The sequence below is a fragment of the Fukomys damarensis genome, unplaced genomic scaffold, assembly GCF_012274545.1.
Source record: "Fukomys damarensis isolate Sample0158 unplaced genomic scaffold, DMR_v1.0_HiC HiC_scaffold_33, whole genome shotgun sequence".
NCBI lineage: Eukaryota > Metazoa > Chordata > Mammalia > Rodentia > Bathyergidae > Fukomys > Fukomys damarensis.
Window position 1 is genome coordinate 39,890,035 of NW_022900945.1, and position 18,220 is coordinate 39,908,254.

Consider the following 18,220-nt stretch of genomic DNA (forward strand, 5'->3'; position numbering starts at 1 on the left):
ATATATATATGTATATATGCATGCATTCAAAAATGACCAGGCTACTTGCAAATTCTTTAATGTTCCATAAACTTCCCCATTTTCACATTGCTTCTCAAGTTATTTCATCACTTTGAAGTGCTTTTAGAAATTGACCTTCACAACTATAAGCATCATCAAAGTTTCTTAGGGTCCTATGCTTCAGATTTGCCTGTCTTCTTTCTAGTGCTCTGTGGCTTAGGTTAGGTCAAGTTTCACAGTTCTCTCCACTCTCCTACTCTAGATCTCACCTCTCTTATATACAAATTCCCAACTCTTCTCACCTTAATTGGGATGGCCTTAAGTAAAAAAATACCTCAAAAAGATCTTCCTGCCTTTGTTCTGATTTCTCATTAATCTCCTCATTACTTAATCGATGCCAGGGAACAATGTGTACTGGAGAAAGGAGGAAAGTATTCTGGTTTATGGAAAGAATTAAGCCCTACTAAAAATGTATGACTTTGCATTGTAATTTTCATCATAGACTTATAATTTTTGTTAATTTACCATTAATTGATCATTGTAAGAAAATTGATATAGTCAAATTTTTAGATCAGCAAGGTAAAGGACAAAACCTGAATTTTAGTTAGTTTAGCACGGCAGTTATTCACTTGAGTCTATCAGTAGTGCCACACTTTAAAGTAATTTCAACAGAGATTGTGTTTGTCTTATAAATGTTAGGAGTGCATATTTAATACACCAAAGAATTAACTCAACCAACTCTTAAAGTTTAAGAAAGAATTGCTTTAACAAATGAAATAATAGATTTAATTTTAATAACTCTTCCTCCCAATATTTCAAGGGAAAGATAAAAGAAAATTTGCCCAATGTTGACTTTTTCTTACTGCCAACTTCCTTATACAAACTGAAAATATTAAGAACCAACTTGAACAATGTTTACAGAAATAAAAACGCTCAGAAAAATTTTTAAATGTTATCATTATTCCATCCATAACATGATAGGAGATATGAAACTAGATTTTCATTTTGCTTAAAGAGAAACAAACTCCAATTATTAACTGTAATACCAATTTTAAATGCATTGATTTTTCTTTTAGATATAAAACATGGTTAAAACAGCTTTTAAAAGTTTTTTAAATACAAAAATCCAACATAAACTGCTATAAATGATCAAATGTTTTAAAATATCACTCTATAGTATATTCAAATCCAATCAAAAGCAAGTTTTAAATTAGAATTCAAAAGAAAGAAGCAGGAAATATAAAAAGAATTCTGTGGATATTAGGGATTTAAAATTACTTAGAGAACTTTGCCAAAGTTATTATTTAATTTACATATTGTATAATAGATATAATCAAGATACAATATTTTAATAATTACTTGATATTTCTTTCTTTCTAGGACAAGATCTTTATAATCTAGGAATTATAATTTCGTGGCTATAATAACATTTTGATATTCCACTTCTAAGTTAATCCAAAATATGGTTTGACTTTTTCATAAACCACACAGCCAATACCTACTGCAGGAAGCACCTTTATGACGTTAGGAGTGATGCCCCTGAAAAATCCCCTTTTTCCTTTGTTGTATATTTCTTGAATGAGTCAAATCATAGGTGTTGTTTCTTTTTCCACCAGGGCTATAAATTTTAAAAAATCAGTACAGTTCAATATTTAATATTTATACACTAAAACAGTTGAATGAAAATGAGAACTTATTCAGCGTACATCTCTCTCCCTACATATAAAATAGTCCTGTGCTGTTCAATATGATAGCTATTAGACATGTATGGCTATTTAAATTTAATTAAAATTAAACTAACATTTGAGCTCCTCTGTCACATTAGTTTTTGTTTGTTTTGTTGTTTTTTTGAGACAGGGTCTCATTATGTAGTTGAGACTGACCTGGAACTCACTATGCAGCCCAGGCTGGTCTTGAATTTACAGTAATCCTCCTGCCTCAGCCTCCTGAGTGCTGGGATTACAGGCGTGCGCCACCACGCCCGGCTTTCCTCTGTCACATTATTAGCATTTGATAGTTACATATGACTCATGGCTACTATATTAGACAGTAAAGATAGAAAATATTGCCATTATTGCAGAAAGTTTTGCTGAACAACTTGGAAGTCTTCACAAGGATCATCAAAGGAGCACTTGGAATTGGGTTGACATAGTTTGAAAGAAGAATGGATGGATGATGGTATGGATAGAAAACTCCACTTTAATTGCAATATAAATTAAATTCAAAAACCTAATTATGGGCCAGGAATTTAGCTCAGTGGCACGCACCTGCCTTTCAAGCACAAGGTCCTGAGTCTGATCCTTGGTGAAAAAACAAAAAACTAATTAAAACGAGAGGGAGAGAGAAGATGTAAAAGAATATCACTTATCACATGACTGCTTGAATACTTCACTCAAGAAGATAACCATAAGATTATGTGCGGTTTTTCTCTTCTTCAAAAGTGATTAAAGTATTTTCTTAAAATCTAAATCCCTAACATTTTACTCAGAGAAGAACGAAACAGTTTTTTGTTTTTTTTTGTTTTTTTTTTTGAGACAAGGTCTTGTTATGTAGTTCAGGCTGGCCTTGAACTCACTATGTGGCCCAGGCTGGCCTCAAATTCACGGCAATCCTTCTGCCCCAGCTTCCCAAGGGCTGAGACTGCAGACATGCACCATCATATCCAGCACGAAACAAATATCTTCCCTACTTCTTAATATTTCCTCCCCAAGTATATTTAAATACAAAAAATTGAGTTCAATTCCACAAATATACTAAGTTCCTGACATAGAACATGACAATGATAGTAGAACCAAAGAAAAACTATTTACGTTGAGTAACTATTGATTCAATGTGAAGAAGACAAAACCTTTTCTACTTAGTTCTGCATGGTACTTCCAAATTAAGGACTACTTAAAAAGATAATCAGTAATAGAAGAAAATGTTGTTAGGTTCAGATATAACTTTAAAGAAGAAATAAAATCTATAATTCACAAAGCTCTAGTCAATAAAATAAACTCAACTTTCATGCTTTAAATCAGTTTCCTTTTCATTTATCAATTATATAGAAATCACTAATTTATACTTACTTAAAACATACTTCTAACCTTAGCAACCACTTTATTTAAAAAAAAAAAAAAACAAACTCACCTTCAGCCTGCATGCGAGTTCTAATCAGGTTCAGAGGGAAGCTTGCTAACTGCCCACAAGTATGAGACAACATACTACAGCCCAGCAAAATCATTATCCCAGGGTTTACAGAGTTTTCTGCATAATGTTCTAGCCAATAATTCTTCAAAAGCTGGTAGAAAAGAGAGCAATAAATTAACAACTGTGAAACTTTAAGTAGAATGCAACTTTAGTATAGAGGCTATCTGTGCTGTCATATTAGGACAGGATACGCAGATGTCTTCAAATAAATAACCTGTCTCTGTGTATATTTTATTTTGCTTTTTTGTCTCCTTTGCTTGCTTATTTTGGTTTTAAAAAGACTACAGCAAAATTCTGGATGTTCTCACAGGGCTTAACAAAATACTATAGAGAAGACTATATAATCTACCGGAGGCTTAAAAAAAACACAATTTCTCAACATTTAAGAAATATTATCTTAAATGAGAATCAAGACTTGTCATGTAGAGGTGCAAGATCCCAACAATGAATGTAACTGTACTGTATCCCTAAAATGTACCAATAAACTCAATTAAAGCTGAAAAAAAATATTATCTTTCCAAATTTGCCTTTCTTTGAATAAAAGTGACTGGAAAACATTATTTTAAAATATAACACTTATTTAAAAATAAAATAGCCTGCTGCAGCTTCCTGCAGGCCTGCTGCTTCATGCTAGAGTATGCTCCAACACTTCTACAGAAGTAAAACTTTGCCTTGTTCAGAAAAATTTTTTAAAAATAAAACATCACTAAATACTTTAAAACTGTTTATTATAAGAATATGATTAAAGTTAAAGCACCATTACTATTAGATACAGGGACAACTGTCCAGTGTATAATTTGATGCTTTTGTTTGTTTGTTTGTTTTGTTTTTGAGACAGGGTCTCACTATGTAGTTCAGACTGAACTGGAACTCACTATGCAGCCCAGGCTGGTCTTGAACTCACAGCGATCCTCCTGCCTCAGCCTCCCGAGTGCTGGGATTACAGGCATGCGCCACCACGCCCGGCCTGATGCTTTTGAAAATATAAAATTTAAGATATATTCTGTTAGTATGTACTTAGAATTATGTAATAACAAAAAAGAGAAATGTGCAATGGACCACTAATATAAAAAAGATACTAAACTCCAGAAATAAAAGAACGGAGAAAGCACAACATACACAGTAGCAATAATTTTAATAGTATTACAGAAGCAAGAAACAAAAAGACATATGCAAAGGCTGGGGAGTTAGGTCAGTGGTACTGCACCTGCCTGGCAAGTGCAAGGTCCTGAGTTCGATTCCTGGTACAAAAAAAAAGACATATGCTATAATAGTCAATACTGTAAGTATTTACTGAAATATAATTTATTGTACCTGTTAAAGTACTTAATGAAATCAGTTATCTTTCACATGATGGTGGCACTACTTGCAAAGCAATGCTATCAGGCCTATCCCAAGAGGGCCCATTTCCATAGTAAGAATGAATGTTATTTTAATCACATTATTCCCTTCTGGCTCTTATGACCAAATGATAAATATTGCTAAGATGGTCTTCCTGAGACAGATGTATGACCATAAAAATGAAATGACTAGCTAAAAATAGAGTACTTTGGAGTCTTACCTGATAGGGTTTTTACCCCATCTCCACGCTGGCTCTCATCCCAAACCCCTAATTATTCCTCCCTTTAATTCTAATTTTCACAGCTGTGCAATAATATTTCAGTTTTCTAAATATTACTTATATATCAGATTTTTCTGAGAAGTTAAAAAAAAACCTGAATCCCAGGCTTCTCCTGGAATAATTAAGAATCCAGAGTATTTCAGGACGTAGCCAAAGAATACTATTTTTTAAAGGATCCATATGTTGATGATTTTTATATGCATACAGACTTAAAAGCCACTATTATATCAGAATTTAGGTCTATGATCATTATCACCAAGAACCAATTTACAAAAAAAAAAAAACAAACAAACAAACCAAAAACCAAAAAAATTATTAGAATATCAGATGTCTAACATACAAAAAAGGCCAAATTAAAACACTGAGTTCACTTCTTCAGAAGCTATTTCATGCAAAATCATTTATATTTTTAGAATAAAAAAACATCATTGCACCATATCTTCAAATCTAACACATAACATCATATTTTGGCATGAGCTCACCTCATAAACAGCAAGATCTAAGCCTGCGTAGGGTATGATTCCCATCAGGTTAGAAACATAACCTTTGAAAAAGGTTCGCACACCCCCTTGCTTCAGAAGTTTCCTGATACAATCAACAATCCCAGAATACTCTCCAGTTTTAGCTACAATCAGTCTGGTCTTTATTACCTACATGTAAAAGAACATAATAAAGGTATATACATCAGATTCAACCAACTCATCCAGTAATCTAGTGAGGCTTATTATATCATAATATTTACAAATTTATAGCAATAAAAAATAAAGCAATCATAAGTATAATTATGAGGGCTGGGCATGTAGCTCACGGGTACAACTCCTGCCCAGCATGCATGAGGCCCTGAATTCAAACCCTACCACCATAAAGCGTAACAACTTACTTTTCAATAACTGATTCAGTACAGACATTTTAGAAAGTATTCAAAGAAAAAAATAAAATTAGTGTGCCTTTGATTGATATATCTGTTCAAACTCCTTTACTATATGATAAGGCCATGTGTACTGAAACAAATTAATTTGAGATAATATTACTGCCACAAAATAAAGCAAACATAGCCAAAACTCAAGTTTAAGAAAGTATATGGTCATGTTAAAGTGACGAGCCAATATGAAAAAAAAAGCACATATATATGCTTAAAATGTATAACCTGGGACTATTTTAGTAAAGCTTGTAAACTGTGCTTTAACATGACTTGAGCTCACCTGTGCTCATGAAGTAGTAACATCACAGAAGCCATGGGGACAACAGTTGGCTTGAGATAGCTCTATATGTTCAATATCCTCATGGCCAGTCTAATTCTCCTGGTAAGACTGTCACTCTGTCTTATCTTAATTTTCATTAATTTTCATTAATTCTATACATGCTTGGATAAATGGCTCTCCCAAACAGCCAACACAGAAGAAGCATAAACTCTGTCTTGATGAAGGAAACTGTGTAACATGATGGAGCTGCTATTGCACAGTCAGTAGGAAGTCTTTTGTTTCATGGACCTCTCAGGACAGACAATTCAGATAAACCCGTTCTTAAAATTCTCTACTCTCTCCAGGGCAGTACATTTCTTCCTACCAAGTAAATTTTTTATGCTTGCTTCACTGGCATGTTTTTCTCTTCTTTCTAAATTAAAAACTAAATGCTACTCCTTTTTTTTTTAACGAATGTCTACTTTTTTAAAACCTTTGCTCAAGCTGTTACTTACACCTAAATTTCCCTTCCTCACAATCTCTGCATGTCCAAATTCTAAGCCAAGCTCACACATTCTATTCATATCTTTCATGAAATCCCTACTTAGAAATAATTTCTCATCTTTGAATATCTATATACTAAAATGCACCATGTATTGATCCATCTTCTAGAATTGATTTTTCTATTTTGGATCATCATTATTTTGGATCATTACCAAGAACTTCTTTATCAATTTATTCAGTTCACTTTCTACACCAGAAGTTATGACTAAAATCCCTGTCTGACTTTTCTCTGGATCCTGTATAGAGCCCAGCAGAGTACTTTAAACTTAATGGACATGCAACCTGACTTGCCTGATTAATGAGTAAGTGATTCTATCATTCAAACAAGCTCTAGTCTATCTACAATACTACCCTTGTAGTAGACAGAAAAACATATTCTGAGACCAATACTTGACATAAAATTTAAATCCTGTAGCTATAAAGCCATTTCTTCTATAAAATATTAATCTAAAAATTCACTTATAAGAAGTTATAATTTGCATTAAAAGCATGCTTTTAGTTAAAATTGTATAATAATACATACCTCCATGGGGTAAATACAAGTCTGAGCAGTTGCACCAGCTAATGAACCAGCTATAAATCTTTCAAGAACTCCTACACGAGCACCATCAAAACTAAGCCATTTCTTATACTGCATAAATAAAAGTATTGAAAGTATTAGTGACATATAATATATGTACTATTTCTAAATTTGTATTAATAGTATAGTATGCAATAGTATAATTATACAAAAATGTATACCAGATACCTAATTTTAACTTCTATATAAGAGAGAGGTATGTAAAGGCCCTCTATTGTACCTCATTTTCCTTTTTTTCTAGTGAATAAGTTAATAGCAATATTAAATGACTTAAGCACATTTATGAATCTGTTATTTCATAAGGGACATACAATGACACAAAAGGAGCAGAAATTGTCTTTCATACTTTTTTAACATTATGGAAAAACACTTAATACTGTTTGGTTACTAGGTTATCAGGAATCATAGCAATATGAGAGGCTCTTTTGTCACAAGGAACAATTCATTTGTGTTCGCTCAAATTAACAGGTAAGTTAATTATAACAACACATGCCAAAAAGGAAAATCTAAGCCTAAAAGTTAGCCTTTCACAAGAACTAAAGTAAGCCAAGTTTCAGGGAGACTAAACCTAGAAAATCATTTGGGATCTAAAACAGCTCTAGTAAACAGATTCACTTATAACCTCCTAGGCAGAATAATTTCTTATTTTCCTTTTGTAGTGGTCTATCCACATTGTGATTATTCAGCTGCTTTTTATGATCTCACTCTGGTTCTCAAATCACTAAACTCTCCATCAGAAAGTATAAATGGCTCAGTTAGTATGGCAGAGACTGCTATCTGTTCCCAGTACTCTGTTTTCTTCTTTATTTTAGTAACACCATTACAGCTTACATTTTATAACAGTTACAGATCGTATTTCCATTTTCTCCCTTATAGGTAGTTTAGCTAAGTGGCTAATTTTGGCCAATGAGATATGAGAGGAAGTTGGGTGCAGAAATCCTGAGAAATCACCTTAAAGATATTTATCTTGTACTCCTCCTCTTTCCTCTATCTGGAAATAGCAAGGGCAAGTATGTTCTTCAAAGTCATGCACTGAAGATGGCAGAGTCACAGTTAGCCCTGAACCACCTGCCTCTCTCTTATTTAAGTTACTGTACTTTGGAATTGCTTTCTTATAACAGCTGAGAATGAACCTAACAAGCACAGAAATTGATTCCTAAATGTGGGATGTATTATGGTTTAGCTAAGTGTCTCCAAAGGCCCATATATTAAAGGCTTAGCACCCAGGCCAGTGTTATTGAGAGATACTGTGGCCCCTTAATAGGTACGGGTCTAGTAGGAGGTCACCGGGTAACTGGGAACCTACCCTCATAGAGAAATATGAAACTGCTACCCATGCTTTCTTTTGTTCTTGCATCCTGGTTCATAGGGTGAGCAATTTGCTCTGCCACATGTTCCTACCATGATGAGCAGCCTCATCAGAGGCTTAAAGCAGTGTCCCCAATCCCTAATTTTGGACTGGAACCTCCAGAACAATGGACCAAATGAGACTTTCCTCTTAATAAGTTAATTTTATCTGGCATTTTGTCATAGTAATGGTAAGCTGGCTAATACAGAAAATGGGTACTAAGAAGTAGGACCATTGTGGTAACTACATTTGACAATGCAAAAGAGCTTTTGAAATTGGTTTATAGAAGGAATCTGGAAGGTTTTGCATAAGCACGCTTGATTAAAAAAAAAACTGCTATAAGCAAATCCTATTAGTAATTCTGGTGAGAGCTCAGACTGCTGATAAAAATGTGGACAATAAGCGTTACGCTAATGATGCTTTAGATAGAAATGAGGACACTATTAAGAAATGAACTTAAGAATCTCCTTGTTAACTGTGAAAAAATAATTTGGCTTCATTTTGTCCATGCTCTGGGACTCTGTGGGATGTCAAGCATAAGGTGTTGGACTAGTATATTTTGTGGGGGAAATTTCAAGGCAGCAAATAATTTAGGCTACCACATAGCTTGGCTGCTTTTAGCCAAATTTGCAGTGAGAACTGGGAATGAAAAGAAGCAAAGTGAAAAAACTGAGAAAACATACAAATTGGCCAGAAAAGGAGCACATGATTAAAGTATGGCCAAGGGGGGTGCACTGTGCTAAAGACATTAGTGTTGTTAAAAAGCCAAACAGTGAGGCACAGTAGTATAGTCCTATAATCCCAGCTACTGACAAGGTTGAGGCAGGAAGATCATGAGTTGGGGTCAGCCTGTGCAACACAGAGAGAAGACTCAAATAACTAAAATTAGAAATGAAAAGGGACATTACAACTAATGCCACAAAGAGAAAACCATAAGAGACTACCATGAATAACACATGCCAACAACTAGATAACCTAGGAGAAATGGATAAATTCCAAGAAAAAAATGAAATCTACTACATGAATTAAGAAGAAATAGAAAAAATAAACAGACCAATCACAATTAAGGTAGAATCATCAATCAGAAAAGCTCCCAACAACAAAGCGAATGACCAGAGGGCTTCATGTGTGAATTTTACCAAATATTTTTAAATTAATCTTTCTCAAACTCAGAAATTAGAAGAGGGGATATTTGAAAATGAATTTTATGATATCACAAGAAAGCTATGACAACCTATTTTCCCAATGTACATAGATGCAAAAATCCTCAGTAAAAAGGTAACCAAACCAAATTAAAAATCACATTAAAAGGGTAATTCACCATGATCAAGTGATATTTATTGTTGGGGTGCATAGATAATTCAACATACTGAAATCATTCAGTTGTGACAAAGCACATTAACAGAATGAAAGAAAATAAACCACATGATTATCTCAACTGACACAAACAGGGATTCAACAAAGTTCAACATTAATTCAAAAATGAAATAATGAAATACAAACATAAGAAACTTATCTTCACACAGTAAAGGTCATATATAAAAAGTTCACTGTTAATGTTGCTGTGGTTTAAATGTGTCCTCCAAAGCTCATGTGGAAATTTAAGGGCAATGGCAACAGTATTAAGAGTGACTAGATCATAGAAGCTGCACTATTATCACTGGATTAGTGTTGTCATTACAGGAGCATTTAATTATTGCTAGGGCAGATTATAATAAATCAAATCTGGATCCTCTCGCTTCTTCTTTCACATGTGCTCATTTGCATTCTTGCTTCCCAACACGGGATGACACAGCATGAATGTCCTCACTAGACACTAGCATCTTCGGCTTAGACTTCACAGCCTCAAGAATGGTGAGAAATAAGCCTCTCTTCTTTATCAGCTACCCAGTCTGTTACATTTTTTATAGCAGCAGAAAATAGACTAAAACCATCACCATAAAAAATGAGGAAAAAGCAAAAGCTTTCCCTCTAAGATCCAGTACAAGACAAGAAAGCACATTCCTGCCACTTCTGCTCAACATAGTACAGGAATTCCTAATCACAGCAACCAGACACGAAGTATAAATAAATAAAAAGTCAAAGAAAAAAATATAATTGTTTTCAGGTGACATAATCATATATTTTTTAAAAACTAAAGATTCAACCAAAAAAACTGTCAGAATTAATAAATTCAAAGAAATTGCAGGGAAGAAAAATCAACATGTAAAAATTACAGTGAAAAAAACCAACATGGCACTGTTACAGAAACAGACATGAGAATCAATGGAAAAGACTAGAGGCTTCAGAAAAGACTCCAGACACATTTAGCCACCTCATCTTTGACAAGTGGACCAAAAAATATCTGATGGAGGAAAGTTAGCCTCTTTAGCAAACAATGCTGGGAAAACTGGCTATATACATGCAGAAGATTGAATCATATATCTTACCATGTACTAAACTAAAATAAATGAATCAAAAATCCAAATATTAAAACAGAAATGTTTAACCTACTAGAATTTAAAATGGGTAAAACTCTTGAATTCATTGGTGTAGGCAAGAACATTCTTAATAGAAGCCCAGGGGCACAAGAAATAACAAGAATCAACAAATGTGTTTATTTCAAATTGAAATGCATCTGCACAGCAATGGAAACAACCAACAAAGTAAAGAGACAACTCACAGAATGGGGAAAATTTTTTTTCCATTTCTTTGTATATCTGGAATATAAAAAGAACTCAAAAAATTAGACCCCCAAAATAAAAGACCCAATTTAAAAAATAAGCATTTCAAATGAATAGACACTTCTCAGAAGAAATATAAATGAGCTGTAAGTACATTTAAAAATATTCCCATCTCTGGCAAATGAAATACAAATTAAAACAATACTGAGATTTCATCTTACTCCTAAAAGAATGGCAATCATCAAGAAATAAATAACAGGGGCTGAGGATTTAGCTCAATGACACTGGGTTTGCCTCACAAGCACAAGACCATGAGTTCGATCCCCAGTACCATAAATAAATAAATAGCAAATGCTGGTGAGGCTATAGTTTAGAAAAAAGAAAAGAAAAGAAACCCTCCTGCATTGTTAGAGGGAATGTAAACTATGGAAATCAGTGTAGAGGTTCCTCAAAAAGCCATAAATAGGGCCAGGGATTTAGCTCAGTGATTCCACCACCTGCCTCACAAGCACAAGGTCCCAAGTTCAATCCCAAATTTGATCCCTGGTACCAAAAAACAAAACAAAAAAAAAGCTAAAAGTAGATATTACATTTAACCCAGCTCTTCCCCCTACTATTCCCCTACTAATAGCATTTTTGTTATTGTTGTTCCTTTTTTTTATATTTTTCCACTTTGTTTTTAGTCTTTTTTTCATTTTTCTTTTCTTGTTTTTTTATGTCTTACTTAATTCTATTAATTAACTTTCTTCTTTAATAAAATTCTCAATTTTCTCTCCAATTCCTCATCTTCCTTTTCTTTTTCAATTTTACATCGTTCCTTTTTTCCCTTGTCCCACACCCTCCATTTATTATTAGTATATATTAAATTTTATTATTTTTTAAGCTATTTAGTTCTCCATGTTATTATTCCTAAATTCTTTTCTATTGTCAATGCTGCTTTTAGTAGTTGTTGCTTTTAGTAGCTATTTACTGTATGTCAATATTTGGTTTGTCTTTCTGTCTACATTATTATTGCAAACCCCTTTTCTGTTGTTAATGATGGTAAACTGTAGCTTTTATTGATTCTTATAGAACATCAATAATCAGTTTGTCTTTAGCTCTTATTACTTCTGATTTCTGTTGTTAATAATGGCATAGTTGTTGCTTTTAATAGGGTTGCCCTTTGTGTCACCAATATGATTGTAGTTCTCTTTCTCCTCTCTGAGTGGTGCTGAGAACCAAGCTCATAGAAGATTAGACACTAAAAAGACCTTCAAATATTATATTGAACAGGTTGAAGAGGGGTATAAATATCAAAACATAACCAAACTCAAGGATATATCACAGGGAGACAGAATCTACTGAGATTCCCAAGGTTGTGACCATTTCTCTACCCTAACTGATATTTAACCCACAGTGCAAAGTATGACAAGATGACCCCCAAAACCCTAAACTCCCCAAAAACTGATATCATGCACAATGAAGGAGAGGAACTTATATGCAAAGAACTAAAAAACCAAGTGGTCAAAATGTTTGAAGGGGTAAAAGAAGAAACATATGAAACAATGAATCAAAGAGCTGTTTCTCTGAAAGTATGGAAACAGGTCCTGGGGATAGGAACAAATTATGAATCCATCAATGGATTCATCCATTGATGTATTTAGATCTTTCAATCACCTTTGAAAAGTTCATCAGCTGGCAACTAAATCTTTAGCACACAGCCTTTATTTTTATTTTCTTGGTGAAACTGGGGATTAACCGTATGCTCTTTGCACTAAGCAATACCCTCAGCCCTTTTGCATCTTTTTATTTTGAGATCTAGCTGAATTGTTCAGGCTGGAATAGAGCTCATAATCCTCCTGTCTCGGTCTCCCAGAATCCTGGGGTTACAAGTATGTGCCACTTTAGGGAACATTTTAGATCATAACATAACACTGGGATAAAGAGTTTATATAGAGTCCAAGAAATAAAATATATAATCTCTGAAATTATTATAATTCATTTTCTCACCCACACAACACCACCCCTCTGACAAGGATCTCTTCTATAAGTTAAGAGAAAAAAGTGGAGTCCTCAAGAAAAGTCTGGAGAAGAATGAAGGTTAAGCAAGGAGGAAGGCAGAGCTTCTAAGCAGTGAGAAACAAACAAACAAACAAATGAGATTATAAACAAATTTTATCAGAAAAACTTGTGTCTTTCACACCTTATTGAAACTCCTTTCATTCTCTTTAACCCCATAAGGCGACATGCCCTTGGAAAGGTTAGGAGGAATCATAATGGGGCTTAAGGAGAGGAAGTATGAAAATAAGCTACTATCTGTCTCTAGTCAAGCTTTGCACTAAATAGGGAAAAGGATGACCTTGGTTGCTTGTTCGTGATCCACTGCAGTTCACCAGGGTCAAAGTAAAAAGAAATTTAAAGTCAAAGTCCTAGTTATTACCAAATAGTACATGCATCCTTTATGTTGTACATCACCAGAAGTAGTGAGGAAAGTGTACTGATGATTTAGGACAGTGATAGTGAACCTTTTAGAGCTTTCAATGATACACACAGCCCACTGAGGCACATGTGCCATAGGTTCAACACCACTGATTGAGGATCAGGCCATTTTTCTTCCATCTGTGCCAGATCTCACAAATAACAACATACATATTCCCAGTAACAACCAAAAATTCACAAACTGCTGTTTTTTTATAATTTTACAACTTACTATTTTTGCTCCTAAATTGATATTTCAATTTAGATAAATCATCCATAAAGTTCACCATCTAGTTTTGACAGTGTAAGATCCAAAAGGGCAGAGAAACAGTATCTATCTTCCTTAATCATGCAACCCCAGACTCCAGCATAAGACCTAGCTCATGGTAGGCTCAGAGTGAGCATTTGAATCCAAAACCTACTGGAAATAAGATATTATAGATCAGTATGCTGCCTGATATCACTTTATATCATTAGTACTGACTTCATCTGCGTTCCAACTCTCGTCAGAGACTAATTCATACCTCTTCTTTCCTCAAGCCTCCAACATGCCCTTGCTTTCCACGTCGCAGATGAAACTGAAACCCCAGGAAGAAACCTTCAACAAGCCCACCTACAACTGTAATACTTCTCCTATGCCTCGGCAAGAACAAGCCCTTCCCTAAACACTCATTCCCACCTCCTCTCCCCTGAATCTCCACTCACTCATCTGAGGACAGTACCTTAGTAACAGTCCTCCCTCTTTCTTATACTGTCAGTTGTCCTCTCTCCACTGGATCATTCACCTAAGAATACAAACATTGCTTCTTCAATTCCTAGAAAAATGCTCTCCTGGTCCCAAGCCCTCACCATTTGCCACTTCTCTTCACAGTGAAGCTCCTTGAAAGAGTTGTCAATCTCTAGCCTCTCACCTCTATTCTTCCCGAAGCTATTGTTTATCATCTGACAGACCACATATTTTATTGGCTTGTTGTCTCTTCCTACATATATTCTAAGATAAACTCTACAAAGACAGGTAGGTCTTTTTGTTTGGCTGGTTTTTGTTTCAATTTGTTGCAATATCTCCATCACCTAGAAAAGAGTCTGGAACACACCAGGGTGTCAAGAAATATCTGTTGATGAAAGCAATGCTTGTTGAATGAATAAGCAAATCCCCATTTAAGTAAGAAATATATGTTTTAAAGATGTACCTTAGAACTAAGTCTGGTGTCCTCCTACTCATCTACTTGCTTCTCAACTACATGAGTTGAGAAAGATACCATTAGTCTTTATTTTCTTAAAAATTTGAGGAAGCACTTTAATTCTATATGCTCAAAAAAGGTTTAAGGAAAAGTTAATTACTACAAGATTTACACTGAAAAAAAATTCCTTGAGTATACAGAACATCCTTGGATTCTTATGTGACACAAGTAATTTATAATTGAAAACAGACAGCTCATCTTAAAGTAAATTTTTAAGCTAAAGGAAGATCCTAAATCAGATTTACAAATTATAAAATTCATTGTTGTATTAGTCACTTTCATATCTCGAGGACAAAATATCCTGACTCCTGCAACTTAAAGGAGGACAGGCTTATTTTTACTTCACAATTTCAGTAGATTCGGTCCAGGATCAGCTGGCTCCAAGGCAGAAATGGCATGCAGATGGCATGGTGGGAAAAAAACTGTTTACCACATGGTGACCAGGAAAGAAGGAAAGAGAAAGGGAGAGGGAGAGAGAGAAAGGGAAAAACTACAGATAAGAATACATCCTCCATCCCTCCAACCAGGCCCCACCTCCAAACATGAGATTTTGGGAGGACATTTTAGACCTAATTCATAACAAGTGTGCTATTTCTCATCAGTTCATTATTTCACTGAAAGATTAATCATTTAGTGACTAAAATACCGAAATCTCTATAAAACATTCAAATTATTCAAAGGTAAAACCAATTATAAAATATTTATGAGAGTTTTCCACATTGTGATATTGAAATTAAAAGAATTAATAGACTTTAGTTATAATATAATACAATATGAAGACACAATCAAAGGAAAATAAACAAAGTCACTAATACATTGACAATTATTACTTGTGTACACTCCAGTTTTCTCTTGCATAAACATCTAATTTTTAAAAAATTAAACTTATAAGCTGATATTAAGTTAAAATTCCACAGCCAACAGCATTTTACCTGTTCATAGGCCCCAATCTTAAGTGCTGTCTCTGGTGCAATTTTAAAAACATTTATACCATTTCCTTGCCAAAGAGAAAGAATTCCTCCTTCTTTTACCATCTGCTCAAACACACTAATCAATCTCATTTTCCTGGTCTTTAAACTGTGAACCTAGAAATGAAATAGTAAATTTATTTTTTAATCTATTTTGTTGACAATATGACATCAGTATTGCTATTCCTAATGAAATATATACATGTATAAATTCATAATTATCAAGTATGATTTCATTTTCCTTTAGAAATATATAAAGTTGATATATTAATTTTTTCTTGTCTCCAAATACATCCTTTCATTACAATAGACCCCTGTATCTATGATCTTGCATTCCATGCTTTCTGTGGTCCATATAAAGGAAATGGAAAATTACAGAAATAAATTGCATGTTTTTCTGAGAAGTATGATAAAATCTCACAACTTCCATTTTCACTCTCTCCTCCGATTATGAACACCCCCTTGTTCATTGTATCTACATTACATATACTATCCTTCCATTAATCATTTAGTAGCCATCTCAGTTGATCTTCTAATGCAGTATCATCACAATGTTTATGTTCAAGTAACTCTTATTTTAATTAATGATGGCCCCTAAGTGTAAGAATAGTGATGTTAGCAATTTGTATATGCCAGAGACCCTATAAAGAGCTTCCTGTAAGTGAAAATATGAAAGTCATGGAACTTTCATTACAGTACATTGTTATAATGGTCCAAACTTTCTCTTAAGAAACAAGTAGGCGGACTTTTTGGAGATGGGTAAGGAGACTAAGTGAGAGAGGAGGTAAAGAGGAAAAATGGATCAAAAATGACCAACATATGTTACATACAAAATCAATTCCCCAAAATGAACATCACACTTATGTATTACAAACATAGTAATAAAGGAGAAACAAGAATGAAAGAAAGTATATCAATTTTGTTTGTTTGTTTGGCATCAGGGATCGAACTTGCGAGGTAGGTGGCAGAAACACTGAGCTAAATCTCTGGCCCATACATCAAATTTTTAACAGTGGATATTTTTGGTTATTGTGGTAGTCAATCTTAATTGTCAACTTGATGGATTAAGAGGCTCCACGGGAAACCTGGGAGCATTCTACTCCCCCATGGATAAATTCACTAACGTTCATAGCTGAAAGTGCTACATGGAGGTGGGGTCCAGTTGGAGGTGGATGACTAGGTGTATGCTTTTGGAGAGTTTACATCTTGCTGTCACTCTGGCCCTGTACTCTGCTTCCTATCCATCTGAAGCAAGCAGCTCTGCTCCACCATGCCCTTTTGCCATGATGTTTCTGCCTCTGAACCAAGCAGCCATGCACTGAACGCTGTAAACCATGAGCAAAATAAACCTCTCCTCCTTCCTGTGGAAGATGTCAAACATTTTTCCCAGCAATGGGAAAGTTGACCAATATAGGTGTCACAGTATTATGGGATCAAATTGTGTCCCACACAATTCATAGGTTGAAGTCCCAGTGTATTTACAAATGTAATCAAGTTTTAGGGAGATCATTGGATACCCTAACCTAATATAACTGGCATCTTTATAAAAAAGAGAAATTTGGGCACAGAGACATAACATGCAAAGAGGGAAGATAATGTGAAAAGACATAGAGGGTGGCTATCTACAAGATAAGGAAATGGACCTGAAGCAGACTTTCCCTTGTAGCCCTCAGAAGGATCCAAACCTGCTGACACATCGATTCCACAACTATGACCAACACATTTCTGCTGGTTAAGCCAGTTTGTGATACTTTGTTATAGAATCTCTAACCAAGGAATAGAGAGGATTACATACTTTTTTTTTTTTTTTTTGGTACCAGGATCAAACTCAGGGTTGAACTCCACTCAGTTCTATTACAGGTTTCCCCTGCCAAAGATATCCCCTGTTCCTGGGTAGGAAGAATCAACATAGTGAAAACAGCCATACTACCAAAACTGCTATATACATTCAATGCAATGCCAATTGAAATTCCAACACTATATTTCACAGAACTAGAAAAAAAAATCCAAAAATTCATTTGGAACCATAAGAGAACTAGAATAGCAAAAGCCATTTTAGGCAACAGTCACATGGCACCAGGTGTAACAATTCCCAATTTGAAACTATACTACAAAGCCACTGTGATAAAAACAGCATGGTACTGGCAAAGAAATAGGCCTGAGGATCAGTGGAACAGACTGGAAGACACAAAAACAAATGCAGATGTACTCAGCTACCTCATCTTTGACAAGGAGCTGACCATCCTCAGTGGAGGAAAGATAGCCTCTTCAATAAATGGTGTTGGAAAAACTGGATGTCAACCTGCCACAGATTAAAATTAGACCCTTATCTTTCGCCATGCACAAAATTAAAATCCAAATGGATTAAAGATCTAAATATTAAAACAGAAACATTAAACTTGCTGGAA

General features: G+C 34.5%; 1 protein-coding gene across 1 annotated transcript in view; it reads right to left on the reverse strand.

Annotated features, from left to right (window-relative positions):
- Positions 1-1,534: 1,534 nt before the first annotated feature.
- Positions 1,535-18,220, reverse strand: part of LOC104849563 (calcium-binding mitochondrial carrier protein SCaMC-1-like) — a 40,731-nt gene continuing 24,045 nt past the window's right edge. The window contains exons 2-6 of the mRNA XM_019204792.1: positions 15,777-15,929; positions 7,079-7,186; positions 5,293-5,460; positions 3,130-3,280; positions 1,535-1,618 (exon numbers count right to left, since the gene is read on the reverse strand). Of these exons, the coding sequence (XP_019060337.1) occupies positions 1,584-1,618; positions 3,130-3,280; positions 5,293-5,460; positions 7,079-7,186; positions 15,777-15,905 (591 nt within the window). The 5' untranslated portion in view covers positions 15,906-15,929 and the 3' untranslated portion in view covers positions 1,535-1,583. The remainder of the gene's footprint in view (positions 1,619-3,129; positions 3,281-5,292; positions 5,461-7,078; positions 7,187-15,776; positions 15,930-18,220) is intronic.